Consider the following 26,880-nt stretch of genomic DNA (forward strand, 5'->3'; position numbering starts at 1 on the left):
GGAACATGGACAGAGACAGAGAGAAAAAGAGAGAGAGAGAAAAGAGAGATACAGAGAAAGAGAGGCAGAGAGAAAAAGCGAGAAAGGCAGCTACAGAGATAGAGAAAGACAGAGACAGGGAGACAGAGAGAGAGCGAAAAGAGAGAGACAGAGAGAAAAAGAGAGAGGGAGCTACAGAGATAGAGACAGAAAGAGAAAGACAGAGACAGGGAGACAGAAAAAAGAGAGAGAGAGAGAAAAAAAAGAGAGAGATCCAGAGATAGAGATAGAGAGAGACAGAGGGAGAAAAAAAGAGAGAGTGAGCTACAGAGACAGTGGGAGACAGAGAGAAAAAGAGAGACAGGGAGAGAAAAAAGAGAGCTACAGAGATAGAGACAGAAAGCGAAAGACAGAGACAGGGAGACAGAAAAAAGAAAGAGAGAAAAAAAGAGATACAGAGAGAGAGAGACAGAGAGAAACAGAGAGAAACAGAGGGAGAAAAGAGAAAGACAGCTACAGAGATAGAGGGAGACAGAGGGGAAAAAGAGAGAGACATACACAGAGAGAGAAAAAACAGATACAGAAATAGAGACAGAGAGAGAAAGACAGGGAGACAGAGACAGCTACAGGGACAGAGGGAGAGAGTCAGAGAGAAAAAAGACAGAGACAGAGATAGAGACAGAGAAAAAGAGAGACATACAAAGACAAATGGAGATAGAGACAGAGAAAAACCAGATAAAGAGATAGAGACAGGGAAACAGGGAAACAGAGATAGACACAAAGAGACAGAGAAACAGGGAGAGAGGAAGAGAGAAAAGAGACAGAGACAGAGACAGAGAGATGGGAACAAGGTCAGGGAGAGACAGACAAAAAGAGAGAGAGAGAGATGCAGAGATCTAGTCAGACATCAGTAAGGGCTTATTGTGTGCCAGGTTCTGTGCTAAGTACTAGAGATACCAGGCAAGCCAGATGTTTGTAGAATATAACTTCCTTGAGGTCAGGGACTATTTCACTTCTGTCTTTCTAGACCCAGGCTCTGGCATATTCCCACATATTGAATCAGTTGCTAAAAATATCATTTCTACCTCTACACTATCTCTTTCATCACACTCCTTTTCTCTACACAGCCAGCCTTTAGCTTAGTCCCTCATTACCTCTCACCTAGACTATCACAATCACCTCTTCATGGGCTCCCTGCCTCTAGCCTCTTCTCAATCAGTCCATTCTCCCTACAGCCACCAGAGGAATTGTCTTTTATTTATTTTATTTTCAATCTTTACTTTCTGTCTTAGTATTAACTCGAAGACAAAATAACAGCTAGGGTTTTAAGTAACTTGCCTAGGATCTTACAACTATGAAGTATCTGAGGTCAAATTTGAACTCAGGACCCTCCTATCTTCAGGTTTGGAGCTCTAGAGTGCAGGGCCTGGAGTCAGGAGTTTCTCTTCCTGAGTTCAAACATGGCCCCAGCCACTTACAAGCTGTGTGGCCCTGGGCAAGTACATTTACCCTGTTTGCCTCAGTCTCTTCATTTGTAGAATGAGCTGGAGAAGGAAATGGAAAACTACTCCAGTATCTTTGCCAAGAAAACCCCAAATGGGGTCCTGAAGAGTCTGATATGACTGAAAAATAGTTCAACAACAATAACAACCATGTTACTTTCTTATTCAATAAGTTCCAGTTGCCTCTAGAATAAAATATACTTGGATTAGTTCTTAAAGCCTATCTTTCCAGCCATATTGGACATGACTTCCCCTACTATACTCTGTGACCCAGCCAAAATGAACTTCTCTGTCCCTTATACAATGCCCCATTTCATCACACACAATCTCTATCCCTCTCCTCTGCCCCTTTGCATTGGCATCCTATCCTGCTCTGTCCATGCCTGAAATACACTCCCTCCTCCCCTCCACTTCATAGACAGCTTCTCTTTCTTCAAAACATAGCCCAAGGGGTAGCTAAGTGGCCCAGTGGATAGAGTGCCAGCTTTGAGATGGGAAGTTCTGGGTTCAAAAATGTCCGCTGATACTGCCTAGCTGTGTGACCCTGGGTAAGTCACTTAACCCCAATTGCCTAGTCCTTGCTGCTCTTCCGACATGGAACCAATATTTAATATTGATTCTAAGATGGAAGATAAGGGTTTAAAAAAAAGAAGACATAAGACAAGTACCCTTTTGGAACCTTTCTTGATTCCCTCTTTCTTCAAACTGCTAAAACCCTCTATTGTTATTGTTCAGTCATGTCCAATTCTATATGACTTGGTAGACTTTTGTCCTTGGGTTTTTTTGTTTTTTTTTGCAAAGATACTGGAGTGGTTTGCCATTTCCTTCTCCAATTTTTTTTCTGGGTTGTGTGCATATTATCATGCAAAATGTTATTTCTATATTATTCATTTTTGTTAGTGAATAATCTTATAAAACCCAAACTCCCAAATATAAGCCTAAATAAACAAGTGATAAATCATATGTTTTCATCTGCATTCCCACTCCAAAAGTTCTTTTTCTGGCAGTAGATAGCATTCTTTTTCATAAGTCTCTCAGAGTTGTCCTGGATCACTGTATTGCTGAGAAGTAGCTCAGTCTTCCACAATTGATCATCCCATAACATTGCTGTTACTGTGTATAATGTTCTCCTGGTTCTGCTTATTTCACTCTGTATCAGTTCATGAAGGTCTTTCCAGCTCTTTTTGAAATCATCCTGAAATTCATCATTCCTTATAGCACAATAGTATTCCATCATCATCATATACCACAATTTGTTCAGCCTTTTCCCAATTGAGGGACATCCCTTTAGTTTCCAATTCTTTGCCACCACAAAAAACACAGCTATAAATATTTTTGTACAAATAGGTCCTTTCCTATTTTTTAAGATCTCTTTGGGACTGTTATGAATAAAATTGATATATATGGATATATTCAAAATATTTAATAGTTTATTTAAAGCTATATTGGTAATTAAGAAGGCCATGTGCCTGCTAAGATCTAATTCAAATGCCCCGCCATTACCTCTGCCCACCTGGCTTGTTCTGCAGGAAAGAGAGTGTCTCAATCAAGTTCAGAGACTTTATATCTCTGTCCACGTAATCACACTTCATGCTCACCTGTATTATGTAAGAGGAACCATGGGAAATGTAGTTTTAAAGTCCCCTAAATGTCCACAGGAAGTTTATATCATGGACCTGAATATTAAGACTCAATGAACCCCAAAGAACCCCAAATTTTCACTAACACAGGACACAGTCCTAGTAGTGGTATTCTTGGATCAAAGGGTAGGCATTCTTTTATAGGTCTTTGGGTATGATTCTAAATTGCCCTCTAGAATGGTCGAATCACTTCACAACTCCACCAACAATGCACTAGTGTTCCAATGTTACCACATTTCCTTCAACATTTACCATCTTCAGTTACTGTCATATTGATGTGAGGTGGTACCTCAGAGTTATTTATTTTTTTCCTTCTCCATTTTACAGATGAGGAACTGAGGCAAATAGGGGTTAAGTGAATTGACCAAAGTCCTAACTACTTTGCATTTATTCTATTTATATTTATTGTTGTGAGGATCAAATAAGGAAATCATTGTAAGGCACTTTGTACAATACCTGGCACATAGTAAATGTCCTATAAATGTTACCTGCTATTATTATTATTATTATATGTACTTATTTTTTTTAGAATGTAAATTCCATTATTAAGGATTTGGCTGTATTTCTTGCAATTGTATTCTTCCTCCCCTTCTCTCCTTCAGCATATTCTAGGCATGTAATAACTGCCAGTGGATTGCTTTGAATAGTGCAGGTGCTCAATTGATATTTATTAAGTTGAATCAATATCTTGTAAGGGATGTGTTGTGGAGGAGGGGAATTCCTATTCAGATACTGGCAGGACTAGAGCATCTCTAGGTTCCTTCCAGATCTGAGATTCTGTGATTTTGAACCCAAAAAGAGATCCACACTGATATAGTCTAGGAGAGAGAAAAAGATAGGAACTGGGACTGAGACAGAGGCAGAGAGAGATTCAGAAAACGTTGTTTAGTCATTTTTCAGTCATGTCGAACTCTCCAACCCCATCTGGGGTTTTCTTGGCAAAGATATTGAAGTGGTTTACCATTTCCTTCTTCAGCTCATTTTATAGATGAAGAAACTGAAGCCAATAGGGTTAAGTGACTTGTCCAGAGTCACACAGCTAGGAAATGTCTGATTTGAACTTGGAAAGATGAGTCTTCCTGATTCCAAGCTCAATGTTCTATCCACTGCACCACCTAGCTGCCTTCTTCCTTCTGCAGAGCTTAGCAAATGATTAATGAATGAATGAATGAATGAAAACACATTTATTAAGTACTTACCGTGTACCTGGCACCTTATTAAATGGGGTGCAAATACAAAAAACCAGACAGTCCTTGCCTCACAAAGCTTACATACTAATACACAAATATTATTAAATACATATTAATATTATTAGTTAATAAATAATATAAAGAGTTAACATTCACCTAGCACACTGAAGTTTGCAGAGTGGTCAATATTCATGACTTCTTGATGCCTCATAACAACTGTGTAGGGGAGGTAGGAAAGGGAGTCAATTTTAGAAGAAATCTGCAATGGAAGAAGTAGGATTTGGAGTCAGGATTTGAGCTTAGATCCCAGTTCTCCAGTTACTTCACCTGGGTTTTCTTCCCCTGAATGAGTCCCTTCAGCCTTTCAGGGCTTCCATGTTTCATCTACGAAATGAAGAGGCTGGGCTAGAACCAAGGTTCTTTGTTTCTGACTGTTGTGGAATTTTATAAAAACTAAATTTGGCCAGAGGAAGAGACAGGAGAAGACACCTCTCCCCTGTTTCCTTTGAGGAACTGAGAGTCCATGAGTGTGGAATGTTGCATATAATAGCAGATTTTTTGATGTGTTGATTAATTTTGCTGAAATACTTTTTCTTGTTTGTCTCTTAAAAATTCTTTTATTTTTTATAGAAATGATTTTTGGAGAGGGGAATACAGAGGAAAATATAGGCATTGCTAAAAACAGAAGATATGAAAAAAAATCCACTTTTTAAAGAAACTTCCAGAAGAAGTTGAAGAGTATGATGGAAAATTTCTTCTCAGATTGGCAAACATCCATTAGAACAGGGGTTCTTTTTTTAACCCATTGCCTTCTTTTTTAGAATAAATACTGTGTATTGGTTCTAAGGCAGAAGAGCAGAAAGGGCTAGGCAATGGGGGTTAAATGACTAGGATCACACAGCTAGGAAGTATCTAAGGCCACATTTGAACCCAGGACCTCCCATCTTCAGGTCTAGCTCTCAAACCACTGAGCTACCAAGCTGACCCCAAAATAGGAGTTCTTAACCTGGGATCTCTGAATTTTTTTTTTGAACCTTTACTCTCTGTCTTAGTAACAACTCTGAGATAGAAAGGCAAGAGCTAGGCAATTGGGGTTAAGTGACTTGCCCAGGGTCATACAGCTAGGAAATGTTTTGAATCCAGATTTGAATCCATACTCTCCCATTTCCAGACCTGGCTCTCTATCCACTGAACTACCTAGTTCCCCACTCCCCCTAACTATTTTTTTTCCATTTTTTATTGTCATGCAAAACCTATTTTGTCATTGTTGTAAGAGAGCAATCACCTTAACCAAAACCCCCAAATAAAACCAAAGATATGAAAGACCACTCAAACAGTTCTTTCTCTGGAGGTGAATATTGTTCCCCCAGCATGTCTTTCAGGCTAACTTGTTTTTAAAAAGTATTTTTGATTATGTTATTTCAGCATAATACTTTTTTTTGTAATCCTGAGGGTTTAATACCATTAAAGACCTTATTCTGAGGAGGTGTTCATAGACTTTACTAGGCTTCCAAGAGGGGTCTAGGCCAGAAAAAAAAGGTTAAGAACTGGACTAAGTGACCTTCCAATTTTAAATCAATGCCTGACGACTTTTATGATCATTTTACAGACAAGGAAACATTCAGGGAATGCTTTTGTCAGTGGACACAGCTCATCAAATTCAGATTCAAGGCTGTCCTGACTCCAAACTCAACATTCTACCTACCATTACGCATTGTTTCTCCAAAGGGATAAAGAGTTTGGTACCAGCAGGACATCCTCTGTGGGCATGACCAGCAGGCTGGGGGAGATTTGAGTCTAAAGTTCAGAAGAGAGGAATTAGGAGAACCTCAAGGGAAGAGAGTACAGGATCCTTCCTCTCCACCATATATTCACAAGTCAGGAGTGAGGGAAGGGCTTGAGATGGAGACATAAACTCAGTTTGAAAATGCTGAAATAAGATCTCAGTTCATTGTTTAATAAAAAAGGCAGGAAGAAGCTGAGGAAGCCCCAAAGAGGAGGAGAAAGGCAAGAGGAGAAGCTCCAGTGCAGAACTCCCTGAAACCAAGGGAAAGGAGAGTTTCCCCAAGAAGGGTAATGGGCAGGAGGTCAAGGAGGAGGAGACCTAGAAGAAGGCCCATTGGGCTGGTCATCCCTAAGGGGCTAGGCGTGGAGTATGTGAGGAGGAAGTGGGGGAGCAAGGTGAACCAGCACTTTCTAGCTTTTCAGCAACAAGGGAGGGGGGGAAGACATTTAGCTTGGCACATCTGGCTTTGCTGCTTCATGTACAATCCATTCCACAGTGCATGTGAATATGCTCATCTTACCCGGTATATGGAGAAAGACTGAAAAAAGGAAAATGAGAAGATCAATTAAAAAAAGGCAGGGTTAGAGGAAAGGATCCTGGTTATCTGCATAGAAGTGGTAGGTAAGGGCTTTTGGGAGAGAGAGGAGAGGGAGAGAAGGAGGAGGAGGAGAAGAAGGGGGAGAAGGAGGAAGAGAAGGAGGATGAGGGAGAGGAGGAAGAGAAGAAAAAGGAGAAGGAAGAGAAAGAGGGAGAGGAGGAAGAGAAAAAAGGAGGGGAAGAAAAAGAGGCAAAAAAGGAAGAGGAAGAGAAGAAAAAGGAGGAAGGAGAAGGAGTAGGGAGAGAAGGAAGGGGAGAAGAGGAAGAGGAAGAGGAAGAAAAAGAAAGAGAAAAAGGAAGAGGAAGAGGAGGAAGCAGCAGCAGCAGCAGCAGCAGCAGCAGCAGTAGTTTTGGAGAGCGAGAGCTGAGCATAAAGTACTCTGGAGAAAGCCCCCATTTGGAGTCAGGAGACCTAGATCTGAATCCTGACCTCTGACACTAACTTCCTTTGGGACCTTACTCAAGTCTTTCCTCACTCACATCTATGCCTCAGTTTTGGCATCTGAAAAATGGACAATAATAATAATAATAATCCTTGACTCTCTTTCTAAGGGTTGTTCTGAGGATAGGAAGGAGAATGTAGTGTACTTTGTAAATAGTCAAATGGGGCAGAAGCATGACTTATTACCGTACTGTAGATTGATGGGCAGAGAAGGGGCAGAGCTGTTTCCTCCCTTTCTGTGCCCCCTTCCCTCATATAACCCAGAGATCTCCTCCAGGCTCAGATGCCACTTCCTCTAGGAAGCCTGTCCGGATCCCCATCCCTAAGCCCAGAGTGACTCCAGGCTCTTCTCACTCCTGGGGCTCTAAGCTTCCAGCTCCTCCTCTCTCCTCTCCCTCATCCCCAGGCAAACACTGGGCCTCAATACAGGCGATCAAGATGGAGTGGGCAGGAGGCCAGAAAGAGCCTCTAACAGCGCGGAGGTCTCCCCTACCCAGATGTCCCTCAATAACACGTGGTGTCCTCCTCAGGGATTAAATTTCAAAGTTCTCCCTGGGGGAGGGGACCCCTCGCCCGGCCGCCCCCGCCCCCGCGCACGCCCCTCCCTCAGATGGAAGTTTGCGGCCAGGGCTTGCTCTCGGGCACCACCTTGTGGGCACAGGAGAACACGGCACAACCACCTCGGTCTGTTTCAATGCATTCGACATTCACCAACGAGTTCCGGCCACCTTCCCCCGAGCTCCAACCCGGAAGGCTCCGGAGAAGCATTTGTTGAACTTACTTAGTTGTCTCTCAAGACATCCAGTTTGTGAGGGCTCGAAGGGGCGTTTCCTTTCGGACTGGCCCCATGACTTCACTCCCTGAAGCTTCCCTCCCATCCGGATTGCTCGTGGCGGGTCATAGTTGTTTGAGGCGCCTCCAGGTTAAGGGGACTCCTCTGGAGGCCCCGGTGAGTCAGTATGTGTCCCCGGGGAATTCAGGTTCCCGATGGGGGCCCTCCTCCTTAGCTCTCTGCCTTGGTTTCTCCGGATTCCTTCAAGGCTCAGCTCCTCTCCCTTCTTCTTTCAATAGGAGGCTTTTCCTGGTCTAATTCCTGAGTGCCCGCCCCCTCATCCCTCTCTTCTACTCCGTCTCTACTTAATTATCAATTAACAGCTGGACCGGAGTGGGGGTGGGGGCAGGGGCTGCTTTTTGCCTTTCTTATACAACCTCAATGTTTAGTGTTTGACACTCTGTGAGAGCTTAATAAATGCTAGTTGATGTCTTATGAAATGTTTGGGGATTCTCTGGCCCTTTCATTCACCGAAGAGTGAGGACTGATCCTGGAAAGAGATCCATCCAATGAGGTTTGGAGTTGGTAATTAAAAAAAAAATGAGGGGGCAGCTGGGTAGCTCAGTGGATTGAGAACCAGGCCTAGAAATGGGAAGTCCTACGTTCAAATCTGGCCTCAGACACTTCCCAGCTGTGTGACCCTGGGCAAGTCACTTAACCCCCATTACCTACCCTTACCACTCTTCTGCCTTGGAACCAATACCCAGTATTGACTCCAAGATGGAAGGTAAGGGTTTAAAAAAAATAATCATTTTTAAAAGTGACATATCCAAGGGCATACAGTTAGAGGAAAACTGAGGTCTCCTGACTGCCATTACAAGGCTCTACTCACCATAGCACACTCTGACACAATTCTTTTGACAACTGGTGCCTAGATCCTAGGTTTGGTGAGGACGGCATGGCTAATTCCAAATTTGTAGTGGAGAATATAAGCACTTGATGTATAATGTCTCTTCTTAAACTCTTACTTTCTGTCTTGGTAGCATCTCTAAGATGGAAGGACATGGCCTAGGGTAGTGATGGCAAACCTTTTAGAGACTTGAGTGCCCAAACTGCAATCCTCATACTGCATGTGAGCCTTCCCTACCCCATTACCCCAGGGGAGAGAAGCACTTCCATTGGGCTGCTGGGCAGAGGGGCAGGTCATATGAGAAATGTGGCTCAGTAGAGAGGGGGAGGGGAACATGCCACTCCGGCTCATGTGCCATAGATTCACCAACACAGGGCTAGGCAAATGGGTCACATAGCTATGAAGTATCAAAGGGCCAGATGTGAAGCCAGATCCTCCTGACTCCAGGCCTGGGACTCTATCGGCTGTGCCACTCAGCTGCCCATCTCATTTAATAATCTTTTTTTCAACCCTTACCTTGTCTTAGAATCAATACTGTATATTGGTATTAAGGCAGAAGAGCAGAAAGGGCTAGACAGTGGGAGTTAAGTGATTTGCCCAGGGTCACATAGCTAGGATGTGTCTGAGGTCAAATTTGAACTCAGGACCTCTCATCTCTAGGCCTGGCTTCAATCCACTGAGCCACCTAGCTGGCCCTTTATTTAATCTTAACAGCTCTTCTGGATGTGTAGTACAAGTATGATCACACCCCTTTTAAAGGTCAAGAAACCCAACTTCAGAGTGACTCCCCCAAAGTAACACAAAAGCAAGTATCTGGAACTTAAACTTGGGTCTTGCTGTAGGATAAAACCTCTTCTGCCCTCCATGGCATCACTGTGGACCTTCAGGTGGATGACTCGGTTGCAAACCCCTTCCTTTGACTTTGGGACAAGGATGTTCTGAACTTGGGTATGCCCTAAGGGTTAGAATATTTGTCTTGGCAGTTTGGGAGCCAGAACACAGGGACAGTGTTTGGGCCCCTCCAAGGAGCTTCATAACCCTGATGAAGGAAGAATGAATGCCTAGGGAGCAGAATTACATTTAAGGTAAGGTGATTGGGATTGTATCCCAGGGTATGGCATAGGGAGCAAATTTGCTGTGGCTGCTCTCACTGGGTCCTGATGACCACCTCCAGTATCTTACTATCCTCATATGCCTCTCAGGCCCACCTCCTCTGACTGTCATGACCCCTCCTCTCACTTTATCTCACTAGGGGTCCTGGGCCATGACCAGAGCCACCCAAGATCAGCAATGATTAAGTCAACCAATGGGCTGACATCCTGAGGCTTTCATGCATTCTACCTGAGCTCCAAGCTTCTCTTTCCCCAAACAACCCAAAGTTCCCTGAGATCCAGAACACTTAGGGTTTGGCTCTAGGAGGAAGATATGCCAGGGTCACTTAGGCAGAGGGATGCCAACCTGTTTAAAAGGATCTCAGCTCCCTCCCACCCCAAACCCTAGACCTGAAAACTATTGGTTTTAAGCCTGTGTGTCCCAAACACCCAGAGCCAAGAGATTGTGGGGCCTTCTGATGCACTTTGGCTCATTCTTGGGGCAGACTTCTCTTTTACTAAGCACCTACCTGTTCAGGGTTGGTCCTGTGCCAAGCCCTTACCTAGGCACTCCATTTTCCCCCATGGTTCCATTGGTTTCTTACCCTGGCCCAAGTTGGAACTAAGTTCATTTGCTTTTTATAGATGGGGAAACAGAGGCCCAGAGAGGATGAAGGGCCAAGAGATGAGAGATGAGAGTCAGGCCTAGAAATAGGGTTCCTGAGGTTCCAATTTAGGAAGTACAGGAATAACAAGTCAAATGAAAAGTTTAATTAGGGTTAAAACAATTCATGAGGGGTCCAATCTGTGTGAAAGGTGCTGATGGGCAGCGTAGATTAATTTCTAAAATTCAGGAAGAGAGGGTTCAAGACTCAGCAGGAAACGATTTGCCCAAGGTCATACAATGAGGCAGAAGCAGAGGGAGGAATAGAACCCAGTGCTTCTCCTTCATTCCTCACTACGGGTTCTTTTTTGCTTGATGGTCCCTGTACCTGCTAACTCCCAAATGGCCTCTTTCTGAAGGCCCAGCCTAAGAAGCTGCCAATGCAAAATCTCCCAGAGGCCAGTTTCTGGGGTTAATGGGGCTCTTTTTAGAGGAGAGTAGAGCTAAAGAAAAACCATTCTAGCTGTGGGGTGTTGCTGAGCAGACATTTGTTCGCCACAGAGATACAGAAGCAGCCACCACCTCCAGTATCCAGGAAATAGGTCAATACAGAAATCACTTTTGAGTCTGTCAGCTTCTGTACCTTTTTGCAGAGCAGCTCTAAATGGCCCCATTTCTTCTTTCTTTTTTTAATCCTTAACTTTCATTCCAAGGCAGAAGAGCAGTAATGGCTAGACAACAGGGGTTGAATGACTTGCCCAGGGTCACCAAGCTGGGAAGTGTCTGAGGCCAGATTTAAACCTAGGACCTCCTATTTCTAGGGCTGTCTCTCACCTGATTTCTTCTTCTTTTTTTTTAAAACCCTTACCTTCAGTCTTGGAGTAAATACTATGTATTGGTTCCAAGGGAGAAGAATGGTAAGGATAGGCAATGGGGGTCACCCAGCTGGGAAGAGTCTGAGGCCAAATTTAAACCCAGGACCTCTTGACTCTAGGCCTGTCTCTCCATCTACTGAGTCACCCAGCTGCTCCCTGGATTTCTTAAAAGATTGTTAGACCAAACCCAGGCCCCACACTCACCCTCTGGCCCCTCACCCAGGCATCCAAAGTGAGGACATCCCCATCAAAATTTCCATCATTTTGCCAACCGTGGCAGTCAAACAGGCAGCCTTTTTGCTATGTCATTATTCAAGGTTTTTGAGTCTTCCCTGAAATAGAAGCCCCTAGAACTGGCAACACCCTCCCACCCTGGAAACCCCCCAGAATAAGAGCACCGAGGTCAGTCATACACGTGACCCTATTTATTCTCACAACATGCCTGTGAGGTAGGGAGGGGCGGGGACTATCCCCATTGTACAGAGGAGGAAATTTGAGGCACACAGAGGTCGAGTGACTTGCCCAAGGTCACAGAAAGTGGCAGAGCTGGGGTTTGGAACCCAGGCCTCCTGACTCCTTCCAGTGCTCATTCATAACTAGGCCTACACAGAGAAGCCTGCAATGCCATATAGACATATACACAGTATACAGCATTTGCGGGGGTGGGGGGTACCGAGCGCACACGGTCTCCTGATTCTCCAACTCCTGGGCTGGTTTTTTTCTTTTTCTTGTTTTTTTTTTTTTGTTCTTCTGGGATGAGGGTCTAGAGGAGCTGCTGGACGCGATCTATGCCAGCAGGGGAGCCCAGGGAGCGGGTTTGAGTTCTGGCAATTCAGTGCCACCGTGAGGGGCTTCAAAGTTAGAAAACCTGAAATGGGAAGGGTCTACCTGTCTGCCTGCCCCTCGCTCCCCTCTAGGCACGGGCTAACAAGGGGGAAAAGCTGCTAACACCAAGGTATGGATTTTTACACTCACTCTTACACACGCCTAGATATTGTACATGTAAAAATAGATGCTCTTCACACACCCGCGGCTCGCGTGTGTATGGGGGCGCACATGCGTGTGTCTGTGCGCGCAGAGTATACCGCTCCTATAGGGAGGGGGGGTCTATGTGCATATGTACACACGCGTCCGCAACCAGGCGAGACGGGAGCCCCGGCTGTCCCTCCCCGCCACAGCCGGCTCCCCCCATTCCTGTTCCTCCACCGAGGAAGGGGAGGGATGAAGAAAGGGGGCAAGAAAGCGGCTGGTACATTCTTTAGCCTCCCACGCCAGGCCGGGCCTTTGGGGAGGTTTCAGAGGATGGAGAGCTGAAAGAGATCCTGTCTAGTCCCTCTATTTTTACTGCTGAGGCCCAGAGGGGAGAGTGACTTGTTTAAGGTCACGCAGGTAATAAGTGTCAGAACTGAAATCCGAACCCAGGTCCACTGACTTCAAACCTCTGTCCAGCACGCCCGCCCCCCAAGAGCTCTGCTCCAGTTTTCCGTTCCTGGAAAGTTGCTTCCTGTTAACAAAAGAACCAGGGACCACGGCACATCCGTTCATCCTTCCCTCCCCATCTTCTTGTTCCTGTCCCCTTTCCTTCCCATCCCTGATGGTAAGAAGAGAAAAAACACTGATGGGTTGGATAGAATGGAGGGCTCTCTCAGCTCCCCCTCCCCCAGAAGGTGGGAGCCCTCCTCACCTCAGGGGAGGTCTGTGGAGGGAGAGGGAGGAGAGGAAGAGGGCAAAAACAAAGATGGGAGGACTGATGGGCAGGGACGAGAGACATGGGTGTGCCTGGGGCCATAGTGGCTGCTCAGGATTCTTTTTCTGTTCTGTATCTTGTAAATAAAACTAATCATTTTTCATGAAACACAACAGGCAAAAAGATCCACAGTCTGGAGCCTGGGCCCATGTGGGGGGAGCGGCAAGAATCTGTCTGTCCAGTCCACGTGGCAATACTGCCGTCAGTAAGAGAAGATGGTTCCATAGTCTGCTTGTTTGTTTCAAATCTTCGTCACTGAAAGCTGGGAAGAAGGGGAAGAGGAAAAAAAAGCCAAATTCGAGCCCTTTCATTAACTGGTAATTTTTGTTTTAAAGTTGGCTCCGGTGTCTCTAGACTGAATAATCACACTGAAGGGTGGGAGTTATTTCATTTGCGCTTTAATGATTTAAAAATTGCATGTGTTCCTTCCCTCTTCCGTTTCCTTGGCTCAAAGTCGGGTCTGGGCCTCCGGGACATAGATCTCGATGCTGTCCGCGCTCTCTGTTGCTGAGTTCTGCCGCACCGATGCGGCTCTCTTGGCGGCCAAGAGACGCTTTCGGGCTTCCTGGCGCTGCCTGTCCCCAGAGTCCGAGGCCTTGTCCCGGTTCAGAGCTGTTCGAGACTTGGCTGGCTTCTTTGGCACAGGAGGGGGAGGTTTCTTCTCTTCCTTTAGAGTAAGACAGTAAGGAGATAGAAGAGTAACATAAAGACGGCCATCATGGGCGCTCCATGCCGTCCCTTACCCCACTTTTTCCCTCCCCTCTCCCCACACCCCCCACCACTGTGGCTTCCACCCAACTGGTGGCTGGGCCACAAGCAACAAAGACAATTAGCAGAGGATGAATGACGACGGCCAGGGGCAGTACCAAGTGCTCTGACAGAGTGCCAATGGTGGGGTCCTTCTGGATTCCTCTCAGAACAAAGCAGCAGAGGATCTAGAGTTGGAAAGGACCCTTCAAAAATCACCAGAGTTGGGGCAGCTAGGTGGCTCAGTGGATAGAAAACAGTCCTGGAGAAGGGAAGTCTTGGGTTCAAATTTGGCATTGGATACTTCTTAGCTGAGTGACCCTGGGCAAGTTCCTTAATCCCAGTTGCCCAGTCCTAATTGCTCTTCTGCCTTGGAACCAATAAAAAATATTGATTCTAAGACAGAAGGTAAGGGTAAACAAATTAAAAAAAAACAAAAACAAGGGGGCAGCTGGGTAGCTCAGTGGAGTGAGAGTCAGGCCTAGAGACAGGAGGTCCTAGGTTCAAACCCGGCCTCAGCCACTTCCCAGCTGTGTGACCCTGGGCAGGTCACTTGACCCCCACTGCCCACCCTTACCAATCTTCCACCTATGAGACAATACACCGAAGTACAAGGGTTTAAAAAAAAAATTAAAAAACAAAACAAAACAAAACTCAGTCCAATATTCTCATTTTACAAGTGAGGAAACAGGTCTAGATTGTAGAAGGAATTTGTCCAGGGTCACAGGTAGTAAGCAGCTGAGCTGAAATTCCAAGTCTAGGGTTCATTTCCCTGTATCCTTGTGCCCATTTGAGGCACTGTTGTATCCGACTGGCCAACATTTTGTTGATATTTTTGCTGTGGCATTCATTAATGGAGGGCAACAGGGTAGTGACTAAAGTTCAAGTCTTATAGTCAAGAAGGCCAGATTTCAGGTCTTTCCCCCCCCCCCCCCATACCTAGTAGCTGCATGGCCACAGGCAAGTCACTTAACCTCCTGGTACCTCAGGTAATTCTGTAAGACAAAGGTCCTTAACTTGGTGTCTGTGGATAGATTTCAAGGGGTCTATGAACTTGGAGGATAGGGGGGAAATTACATTTTATTTTCATTAATCTTTGGTTTCCTTTGTAATAAAATATATTTTGTATATAGCACTTATTATGTGCAGAAACTATGCTAAGCACTTTATAATTATTATCTCATTTGACCCTCATAATAGCACTGGGAAGAGGATACTCATTTTACAGATGAGGAAACTGAAGTGAACAGAGGTGAAGTGACTTCCCCAGGGTCACAGAGCTAAAAAGTATCTGAGGCTCAGGTCTTCTTGGCTCTAGGCCCAGAACTCTATCTACCTTGCCACTTAGCTGCCTTTTATGCCATGGATACCTTCCCATGACCCAAAAAAGGTTAAGAATCCTTGCTCTAAGATTAAAAAATAAAAGATACATTGCTGATGTGCATCAGCAGAATAAATATCTACACTAAGAATTCCCCAAACCATTGAAATCAAATCTAGATTACCACCTCCCTGTAAAAATTATTAATGACATTGGCTTATGATTTTCTTTTTCATCTTTATCTTTGCCAGGTTTGGGAGATCAAGACTGTATTTACCTCACAGAATGAACTAGGTAGTCTTTTGTCCTTCTCTGTACTTGGAAACGGTCTTTATAACACAGGAATTACTAGTTCTTTGAAGATTTGGTAGAAATCACTTTTGATTCTGTCAGCTCCCAGTGCCTTTTTTGCAGAGCAGCTCTAAATGGCCTGATTTCTTCTCAAAAGATTGCTTTTTTTACATGACCACAGATTACTCACTTGTTTTGTTAATTTGCAACCCCCTCATTTTATGAAGTAGGAAATAGAGGTCCAGATAGAGAACTGGACTTGCCCAAAGTGACAAAGCAAGTTGGGTCAGAGCTGGGATTTGAATATAGGCTTCTCAAATCCCCAAATAGGGGCTCTGTCACCCTATGGTGCTGCCACCGCCGTCCCAAGGGATTGTCCGTGCATGGTGTTGCAGCAGCCAAGACAGCACAAGTCACAAAGGAAGCCACAAGACAGAGCTTTGGGATGGGATGGGATGGAATGGGATGAGATGGCAGGAGAAGCATGGATTCCAGGAACAGAAATGGGTCTGCGTGGTCCTAGCTTAGAGACACATCGAGAACCGAGCCGAGCTGCACTGACCGATGGTAGAAAGTGTTATTTCCGACTAGGTCACAGCCCCTGGATTTCAGCCCCTCGGCAGTGCTCCATGCTCACCTTCTTCTCGGGGGGGTCCGCCAGTTGCCAGCTATTTGCTTTAAGGTGGTACAACTCATCAAACTTCATACTGATGTCTTCAATGGACAGCTGCAAGAGGTCCCAAAACCCAGCCAAGTCCTGGGCTGTGGGCCTGGGGTTGGAGTCAGGGTTCTACAAGGGTCAAAAAAAAGAGGGAGACTCAGTGGCTGCCCCTCCCACCCCCATTCCCACCTTTGGGGAACATGTCGGGATAGGAACAAGGATTTTTTTTTTGTTCATTCATTCACTGCACCAACAAATTGCAGCAGAAAGGCAATTCCTTCTCATCTAAGAATCTGCTCTTTAACTTCAGCTGAACTTATAGAGGGAAGCAGCATCCTGGAGATTTTATGTATGTCTCCTCTTTGCTCAAGTTTCTGTCCAAACTAATGTCTTGTTTGACCCTTTATCTATAATAGGACTTTTCTGATGGTCTGTTTCACACTGTGCTTTCCCAATGCCCACCTATCACAAAGGAGGAAAGAAATTTGGGATAAGGATGGGGGGCTGTGGGAATATGGGAATGGGGGCCTGAGGGATCATAGGGTCATTCTGTGACTTTAGAACAATCATTCCCCAGATCTTGAGCTTCAGGAAAATGGCATCATAGGATCGAGGAGAGTTAGAGCCTGAAAGGACTCATTGTTCCAAAGCTACCTCCTAAGGTCATCTACTGATCTCCCTTTTTACAGATATGGTACTAAGGTACAGTGATATCTTGTGACCTGCCCAAGGTCTCACAAGGGACAAGTTGGCAGAGCTGGTATATGTGGTCAGGTCACATCTGAATCACAAATTCTGCATTCTTCCATTTATTAGGGAGATAATAATTCCTGTGCCCCACCTGTCAAGGCTATGGGAGGATCCAAGGAGAGAGAGAGAGGAGGAGGACAGATGGGATGATGCTTCATCAATGGTGAAATTCTAATAGCAAATTCATAATTTATTTAGTCATGATTAAGAAAAAATTTTGGCCAAACTGGTAATTTCATCAATCTAGAAAATCTAGCACCTACTCTGCCAACTCTGAGGCCTTGCAAGTAGGTGCCAAAAGCTGGAAATTGAACCATGATTTTCCTGACTTTGAGGTCAGCTCTCTATCAACTAGGCAACACTGCCTACCAATATAGATCTCAACATTCATAATAATAGTTATTATTATTGTTTCCAGAGAGTACTGCTCATGCTGGCCTGGCTACCAGGAGCTCAGAACAGGGTGTAACAGGAAAATGTGTAAGAGGAAAACAATGAAACTAAAAGCCAGATGTAGCCCATCAGGCTCTCTCTCCTGTGTCCTTCTTTCTGAGAAATAGTCACATTACTAATCATTATTACTATTACTGTGTCATCAATAATAGTGATAAGGATGATAGGATTTCTTCCTGTTTATATTTTACTATTTCCATTTTGCCACATCCATTGTCTCATTGGATCCTCTTGACAGGCAGGGCAGAGTTCATTCGTGCCATTTGTTCAGAAGCTGTAGGCCTAGAATGGAGAGATCTGCCCATAGTTATATAATGTGTCACAGGGGCAGAACTGAGACTAGAATCCAGGACTCCTGAACTCCCACTTTGGGAAAGGTAAAGTTTAAAACCTTATTCAGACTTTTGGGGCAGCCTATAAACTGCCACCACTTATTTACCTTCTCTTTAAGTGGGTGCCCTAAACTGAGACTTTTTAATCTCATCCTCCCAATGATTCCTTTTATTTTAGCCTCCTGCCCTTTTGTTTGCCCCTAATCTTGGCCTAATAATTGTACAGACCCCAGAGCTCAATGCTCTTTCCAGTTCTCTCCCCAGCCCTTTCTGGGTTTGGTGGCTCAGAATCAGCCAGGACGTAATCTCCAACCTGAGGGTGGACACTTGTTGACCAATGGTATTCTGTTATAAGAACACAAGAATGTCTTGTGGGTAAGATATTTCAGTTTGCTCTTTTTTGTTTTGGATGTTTGTGCTATTACCAAGTTTACTGGCTGGAAGTGGGCCAAACCTTTTTCCTCTGACATAAGGCAATAAGTTCAGTTCTCCCCACCCCCAAACTAATGGTTCTGGAATGTCTGAGTCATTTTAAAGACCCAGGACTTGCTGCTGACATTTCTTTTCCCCAGAGGAGAATGTGGGATCTTATAGAGTCACCAGTCGAATGAATGGCCTTAGTTTGGCAGCAAGCTAGGCCAAGGGACTTCTGAGGAAGCCAGATTTGTCTCCTCCCTGCTGCTCCCCGATCTAAGCCCACAACAGCTTCAAGGACCACCAAGGGAATTCAGACTCACCAAGTTTTGGTCACAAAGACCCCGGAACTGCTGGAATTTCTGAGACATCAATAGCTGGGCACTGCCAACAGCACTGAGAACTTTCCCTAAGACTGAGAGGAAAGAGAAGAAAGATTGGTCCAGAGCAAAACTAGTCAATCTCTGAGACATCTAGGAAGAATATTGTAATAATTACCATTATTAATGACAAACATATACACAACATTTATAGTCTTAAGGTTTGCAAAGCTCATTGTCCATAGTAATTTCATGAAATATTACATGTGGGTATCTCTTTTCATCCTTATTTAACAGATAAAGACACTGGGACTAAGAAATCATGTGGCTAGTCCAGAACCAGCTCCTGAGGGCTAGGGCTGAGGTTTATTTTCAGGTCCTTTGGCTTCCAGTCCAATGCTTTTCATTAGGGCTCTGACTCTACCCACTGCCCTGAGAATGCCAACAACTCAGCCTGGCCATCCTATCAAAGGAAGGGTAGGCTGTCACCTATTGTTCTGAGGCTGCTTTTAGCACAAATACAGACACAGAAACAGTGAAAAGTCTGTTCCAAACTTCCCATCCTCTTTGTGGCATCATCAGGGACAAAATGGCAGCAATAATAACAGCAATGAAAGTCCCAACAGCTTATAAGGTTAGACAATTACTTTTTTTTTTTAAACCCTTACCTTCTATCTTGGAATCAATACTGTGTATTGGTTCTAAGGTAGAAGAATTGTAAGGCAATAGGGGTTCAGTGACTTGCCCAGCTAGGAAGTATCTAAGCCCAGATTTGGACCCAGGACCTCCTGTCTCTGGGCCTAACTCTCAATCCACTGAGACACCCAGCTGGCCCTAGATCATTACTTTAAAGATTGCTCAAACACCTTCTCTATCACCCTCTGAGGGAGACAACTAATGTGTCACTTTCCCCCTTTTATAGATTAAAGGATTTAGAGCTGGAAGGGGACCTTACAGTCCAATCCTATTCACTTTGAAGAAGAGGAAACCTAGGCCTGGAGGAGAATCTGTCTTGGGTCACACAGAAACCAAGTAGCAGGAGGAGGGAAATGAGGTTTGGAGGATGAGTGACTAAACCCAAAGTCACATGAAGAATTGGCTGGAACCAAATTCTCTTGCTTCTCAGAGCTTGGAGTCCTTTCCTCATCTGCCTCCATTGAGAACACTCCTTCCTTCCCAATAGAGGCAGACAACTACAAGGGCAGGATAATGTAGATGTGATAGGAGGAGGTACAGACACCTATTGTGTGCTGCCACTGTTTTTCTTTTTTTTTAATGAGTAAAGGATTCTGTGGCGGGGGCAGGAGAAATAAAATAAGGGAAATGCTTCCAGAAATGGCTTGATAAATAACCCAATCAATAATAATTAAAAAATTTTAGGGGCAGCTGGGTAGCTCAGTGGATTGAGAGTCAGGCCTAGAGACGGGAGGTCCTGGGTTCAAATCTGGCCTCAGACACTTCCCAGCTGTGTGACCCTGGGCAAGTCACTTCACCCCCATTGCCCACCCTTACTACTCTTCCACCTATAAGCCAATACACAGAAGCTAAGGGTTTAAAAACAAACAAACAAAAAATTTTAAATTTATTTTAAAAAATCATCAAGGGCAATGGATAATTTCAGTTGATAGAGAGCCAAGCCTGGAGAAGGGAGGACCGGGGTTCAAATGTGGCCTCAGATGTTTCCTAGCTGTGTGACACTGGGCAAGTCACTTTACCCCAATTGCCAAGTTCTTACTGTTGGTCTGCCTTGGAATCAATACATAGTATTGATTCTAAGATGGAAGATAAGGGTTAATTAAATAATCAAATTATATGAATCCCATGATCTCTTTATATTATTTAGACTAGAGATTGCTGAATCAGATTCAGAGATGGAAGATCTTTTAGTCCAACTCCTTCTTTAATATATTTTAATTTTCTGACAATTACATGCAACAACAAATTTCCACACAAGTTCTCCCAAGTAGTTCAACTCCTCCTGTTGACAGATAAAGCAATGAATAACCCAGAGAGAGAGTTAAGAGCACACAGGCAAGAGAAACAGGATTGGAACCATGACACCAAATCCACCATTTCAAAAATGATGCTCCCTCCCTTGATATTTGTCCAAAATTTGGAATATATTTTCTTTCTTGTTTGGCCTTTATCCCATGGCAATCCCCCCATTTTCCTTCACCTCCTGCCCCTTTGTTTGGCTGGGGTAGGGGTAATTTACTAGGGAAAATGCTGTTTTCTATGTCCTTATTTTAGATGAGAGGAGCTCAGAATAAAAGAAATATCCTCCTTTCCCATCCTTCTTCCAAGGGTTGACTTGACCACTGACTTCCAAAGGATAGGGCAGGCATATAGTCAACTAGCAATTATTAGTCACCTACTATTGCCAGGACTTGTGCTAAGGGCTGAGCAAAACCCTGGGATGCCAGGGAAAAGAGATAGATCAGAACCTTAGCTGTCAAAGAAGGAACTTTTGGAGACTGATTGCAGATGAAAGGATGCTGTCTTCCACTTTATTTTCTTCATGATTTTTAAAAAATTGAATGTGTCATATGTGACTTCTGTCCTAGCATGAGCAATATGGAAAACATAATGCATGAAAGCACTGGTATAACCTATATCAGACTATTTATTTATTGCTTTGGGGAGGGGGAAGGAAGAAAACAGAAAATCTGAATCCTAAAATGTCAGAGAACAATCATTAAAAACTGTTTCTACATGGAACTGAATAAAGAAACAAATAAACAAACAATCTTGGCTGACACAAACTGATCTATGTGATCTTGGGCAAATTACTTCTCCTTTAGAAAGGAAGGGGGGGGCGGGGAGGGAAGGGGGGATGCTAAATAAATGGAAAATGTGGGCCTTGAGTGTCTGCCTTCTTGGAAATTCATTTCTTTGTTTCTAAACTACCCCTTTGGACTTGAGCTTTATGGCTCTTGGGCAAAAGAAAGTCATCTAGCATTCCTTCAAGGCTGGATGTCCAAGCTTCGTTTGTCTCCCAGTTATACTCTAAATATGCTTTAAAGATTTCTTTTAATAAATTATCTTTTTATTGATTCTTTTTTCCCTCATTGCATTCATTTTTTTAAACCCTTAACCCTGTATTGGCTCCTAGGCAGAAGAGTGGTAAGGATAGGCAATGGGGGTCAAGTGACTTGCCCAGGGTCACACAGCTGGGAAGTGTCTGAGGCCAGATTTGAATCTAGGACCTCCTGTCTCTAGGTCTGGCTCTCAATCCACTGAGCTCCCCAGCTGCCCCCCATTGCATTCATTTTTTACTGCTCCCACCACAGCAAGCCACCCTTCATAATAAAGATTAAAAAGGAGGGGGCGGGGGGAAGTTCAGCAAAATGAACTGTGTTGGCAGCACAGTCCTCCTGCTCTGCAATAAGGGGAGGGACTATACCATCAGCATCTCAGGGCTCCACACACAGCTTATTCTTAGCTATTCTGGGACATTCCAATCCTGTCCATCTTCCTTAAAAGCTCCTGGGGTCTCCCACTAGGAGATAGGCTCTACTAATCCCAATCAATGCGATCTTTCCCTTTGTTAGGCCTTAGTTTCTTTCCAGTGCCTGCGTGTTTCAACTCTGACACCTATTTCTGTAAGAGAAACGAGCTGGCATTTTGGGCCGGAGTGCCAAACCTTCTCTAGACAGGCTTCTGCAGCTGGTTTTCAGTCAAGAAACACTTGCAGAGAATTTTTCAGCCTGGTTTAAAAGGTTGAACAAAAAAGTCACCCACTGGAGTTGGAATGTGAACCTAGGTCCTCCCACCTCTAGGCCTGGCGCTCTGGCCAGCTGGCCTTGGCTTCCAAAGGGGTTCAAATCTGGCCTCAGGTACTTTCTAGCTATATAAACCAGGGCAAATCACTTAACTCTGTTTGCCTAGCCTTTGCCCTTCTGTTTTAGTGGGTTTAAGTAAGTAAAAGTAAGGGTCAAAAATAAAAGTCCCCCAGCAGTACAAGATGAGGGATGAGAGCCTGGATTGAGATCCAAAAGGGCTGGATTCCAGTCCTTTCCTTTCTTTGTCTTAGTTTTCTCCTCTGTAAAATAACACAATTTTGTTAGACAATCTATGAGGGTCCTTTTACCTCTAACATCTTATAATTCTTACCTCCCCTGGCTGGAGTTCAGTTCAGTAGAAGGAGATTCCAAAACAGCACTTCTGAGGAGTCTGTGCTTGTGCTGTACTCAGGAGTCAATTGAGGCTAACTGGGCCCCTGAATATCCATAATGCAACCCTTGGGGATCCCTCTACAGGGCCCCCACCACACAGTTTGCCAAAGGCTTGATCATGTCACTTCCCTGGTCAAGAAGCTTTGCTGGCTCCTTTTTCCCTCTGGGATAAGACATTAACCTCTCAGTTTGGCACTTAAAGCCCTTTACAAGAGGGCTCCAGTCTACCTTTCTTGTTTCTAATTCATTTCTCTGTTTCTAAGCTACCCACTTGGGCTTAATTTAAGCTTTATGTGTCCACATTACTTCCTCTGAGCACTCCACATTTTCAGCCAACGTGTCCTTCTTGCTGTCACTCATGGCACCATAACATTCTACATCCCAAGCCTTTGCTCAGGCCATCTCCTATTCCTGGAACATCCTCTCTCTTTTGCTCAACCTATTAGAATCCCTAAGCTTGCTTCAAAGCTTGGCACAAACACTATCTCCAATTCCCAGATCTTTCCTGGCATTCTCCTTTCCCCTCCCTATTAAACTACTAGTGCCTCCAATACTCAAGAAGTTACCTGCTACTGACTTTAGGTCCATCTTATGTTTACTTATATGCAGACACATACATTGTTCCCCAAGATAGAGTGCAAGCTCCTTGAGGCCCAAAGGAGGTGCCTGATAAAGGGTTGTGGACTGCTCCCAAGAGAATGAATGGATTCCAGAAATTCCAAGATATCCCAATAGAAAGTCAAAAGGTTTAACGCCCAACCAGGAAATGAAAAGGAAATTCCCTAATTAACAATTCCAACAAATGAGCTGCTTCTTCTAGTGACACAATCACCTCCTACAAGTGCCCATTGCCCAGCTCTCATAGGTGGGAAGCATTCCTCCTACTAAGCTGAAAATATGCCTCTCAGGAATCTGGCCTCATCAGAATCTGGCTCTCCCCTCGGTGGTCAAGTATTGTTCAATCATTTTTTTCAGTCGTGTCCGACTCGTGACCCCATTTGTGGTTTTCTTGGCAAAGATACTGGAGCGGTTTGCCACTTCCTCCTTTTTTAAACCCTTACCTTCCATCTTGGAATCAATACTAAGTATCAGTTCCGAGACAGAAGAGTGCTAGGCAATGGGGGGGTTAAGTGACTTGTTCAGGATCACACAGCTAAGAAGTGTCTGAGGCCAGATTTTAAACTAAGACCTCCCATCTCTAGGGCTGGCTCTCTATCCACTGAGCTACCCAGCTGATCCTTCGTTATTATTATTGTACCTGGAATGCTCTCTCAGCTTGTACCCACATAATCACAGTACCTCAAAATCAGAAGGGACTTTTAATTCAATTCATACAGTAAACCCAGGTGGTCATCTATTGTTGGTTAGTCATTTTTAAAAAAGTGATGTCTGACTCTTCATGACTCCACTGGGGGTTTTCTTGGCAGAGATACCAAAGTAGTTTGTCATTTCCTTTTCTAGCTCATTTTACCAATGAGGAAACTGATAAGTGACTTGCCCAGGGTGGTCAAAGAGCTAGTAAGAATTGGAGGCCAGTTTTGAATTCAGAAAAAGGAAGAAGACCTTAGGCAAGGACCCCATGGTCATGTGGAACCAGCCTAATTCCTCTTCCCTAATATATCTAATATAAAAATAATCTACCTAAATATTTAATATCTAGATAATAAAATATCTAATAAGATGTTTCCTAATACCTAATACATATATAATATAATATATATATATCCTTTCTATATCTGAAGACAAATACTGTGAACTTGTGGAGCCCAAATTCTCTCTCCCCAGGAGAGAACTTCATTAGTTCTTCTAACAGGTTAGTTTGTCAGGGAATAAGAATGGCAGCAAATGTCCTCCCTGAGGAACCGGAATCAAGGAAATCTGCTCAATCCAAAAGTGGCTTTCTGTTGCAGAGGGCAAATTAATTCAACTCACTTTCAGTGCCTACTGTGCAAAGAGCACTGTGCTTGATTAGAAAGCCCTGGGCCATAGTATAGCTCATCCAGCAAGATATTGTGAGACAGAGTGACTAGGCAGATAGGGAGGGACGAAGGTTAAAATTCCACCTCTGACAAATTCTGGCTGTGTGATTCTGGGCAAATCACATGCCCTCCCTCTCTCAGTGCTGTAGGTAGACAGCTGCAGAGCACTGGGAGTTCTAGACACCAAAAAATAAAATAAAGAAACTTTGAGGTTTTTAGAACTGAAGTGGTGGGGCAGCTGGGTAGCTCAGTGGATTGAGAGCCAGGCCTAGAGACAATCTGGCTGGCTATAGACACTTCCCAGCTGTGTGACTCTGGGCAAGTCACTTGACCCCCATTGCCCACCCTTACCACTCTTCTGCCCAGGAGTCAATACACAGAAGTTAAGGGTTTAAAATAAAAAACAAAACAAACAAACAAACAAACAAAAAAAACTGAAGTGGTACAGTAGGTTGAGTGCTGGACCTGGAGTCAGGAAGACCTGAGTTCAAATGCTATCTCAGATACTTTTAACTGAGGGAGTTGTACTTGATGGCTTATTAAAGGTTACTTCTATCTCTCAATCTATGACTCCAGGTTTATAAAACATTTTCTTGCTTCCAAAGTTCTGATAGAGATAGGGGTGCTTGAGTACTGTTATTCCCTATTTTACAGAAAGGGAAACTGAGTTGGAGAGAGGGAGAATTGAGTTGCCCAAAGTCACATAGCTACTGAGTAGCAAAGTAGGAATCTGGGCTTCTATCCACTTCTTTATTCACTCATTTTTTCAGTTGTCTGACTCTTCATGGCCCCATCTGGGGTTTTCATGGCAGAGATATTGGAGTAATTTACCATTTCTTTCTGCACCTCATTTTACAGATGAGGAAACTGAGGCAAGTGGGGTGACTTGTCCATGGTAACACAGCTAGTAAATGTTTAAGGTTGGATTTGAACTAAGAAGGAGGAATCCTCCTGACTCTGGTGCTCTCTCCACTGTGCCATCTAGATGCCCCCCAAAGTAATTATTAATTATCAATAGCCCAAAACTGAGGGTCCAAACATGAAATACCTCCCCTTCTACTTCTCCCCTCCTTCAGGTCCAAGCTAGCCACAGAAAGCGTTGTGCCCTGAGGTCCATAGTGTCTAGTCCTGTCTGTACCTGAAGAGAGATTCCCCTCACAGTATTATGAAGAAATGGTCCTCCTGCCCTGCTTGAATGCCTCCAGAGAGAGGGAACCCACTCACTGCTTCCTCCTGAGTCAGCCCTTTCCAATTGTGAATAGTTCTTACTGTGAGGAAGGTTTTCCTTATAGGGAATCAAAATCTTGGTCCTCCCTGTAACCCTTCCCCCCTCTGCTGAAGTCAGTTTGGCCCTCTGGTGCCCAACAGATCAAATTCTTTCCACAGGCCATACCTGAAGAGAGTTAACACACTCCTTTATATAAGGGCTGCTTCCACAAAGAACAATGGAGATGGGAGGAAAACAACAGAGCTAAAGTGATTTTAGTTACAGATTAAATCTAGTCCCGATTTCTAAACTCCTTTATGGTAGGGACCATGTTGTCTTTCCAGGGAAGCAGTGGTGGTATTATAGAAACCTGACTTCCAGATTACTGCTCTTTAATGAACATTTTTTATGACCTTAGGCAAATTGCTTCATTTCTGTGTCTTCAGTTTCATCATCTGAAAATGGGGGTGGATGATGATAAAAACTGTTCACAAGTATACAGAGCAAAGTGGATTATACATATTGTCTCATATGATCCTCATATCAGCCCAGGAAGCTAGATGGATTTATTAAACTCATTTTAAATATGAAGAAACTTTACCCAGGCATGTCATATAGGTAAAAAGTATCTGAGGTACCACTCAGGACTTTATCTCCCCAAACCCAGGACTCTAATACCTTTGATATAGTCAGAGACCCTTTTGTTTATCTGCCTCCAGTCTCAGAAGCTATTTCCAACAGTAGCCTTCAGAGGCACATTTCCTTCCTCTCTGGGTACCTACCTTATCTGGCTTTTCCCCTCACTAATTATGAATTCCTTTTTTTTTTTTTAAACCCTTACCTTCCATCTTGGAATCAATTCTGTGTATCAGTTCCAAGGCAGAAGAGTGGCAAGGGCTACGTAATGGGGGTTAAGTGACTTGCCCAGGGTCACACAGCTGGGAAGTGTCTGAGGCCAGATTTGAACCTAGGACCTCCTGTCTCTAAGTCTGGCTCTCTATCCACTGAGCCACCTAGCAGCCCCTTGATCTAAGACTCTACCGTGTACCAAGAGGCCTCTCTGGATCCCTAATCCAAATGTCTACTATTTTACAG

At 44.2% G+C, this 26,880-nt stretch overlaps 1 protein-coding gene across 4 annotated transcripts in view; it reads right to left on the reverse strand.

Annotated features, from left to right (window-relative positions):
- Positions 1-11,798: 11,798 nt before the first annotated feature.
- The window catches only part of DLGAP4 (DLG associated protein 4), a 109,542-nt gene continuing 94,460 nt past the window's right edge, over positions 11,799-26,880 (reverse strand). For all 4 annotated transcript variants that reach the window (XM_044664348.1, XM_044664347.1, XM_044664346.1 and 1 more), the window contains 3 exons: positions 18,428-18,519; positions 16,132-16,284; positions 11,799-13,802 (listed from right to left, as the gene is read on the reverse strand). In XM_044664348.1, coding sequence (XP_044520283.1) covers positions 13,584-13,802; positions 16,132-16,284; positions 18,428-18,519 — 464 coding nt within the window. In that variant the 3' untranslated portion in view covers positions 11,799-13,583. The remainder of the gene's footprint in view (positions 13,803-16,131; positions 16,285-18,427; positions 18,520-26,880) is intronic.

This window comes from Gracilinanus agilis, chromosome 2 (assembly GCF_016433145.1).
Source record: "Gracilinanus agilis isolate LMUSP501 chromosome 2, AgileGrace, whole genome shotgun sequence".
Classification (NCBI taxonomy): Eukaryota; Metazoa; Chordata; class Mammalia; order Didelphimorphia; family Didelphidae; genus Gracilinanus; species Gracilinanus agilis.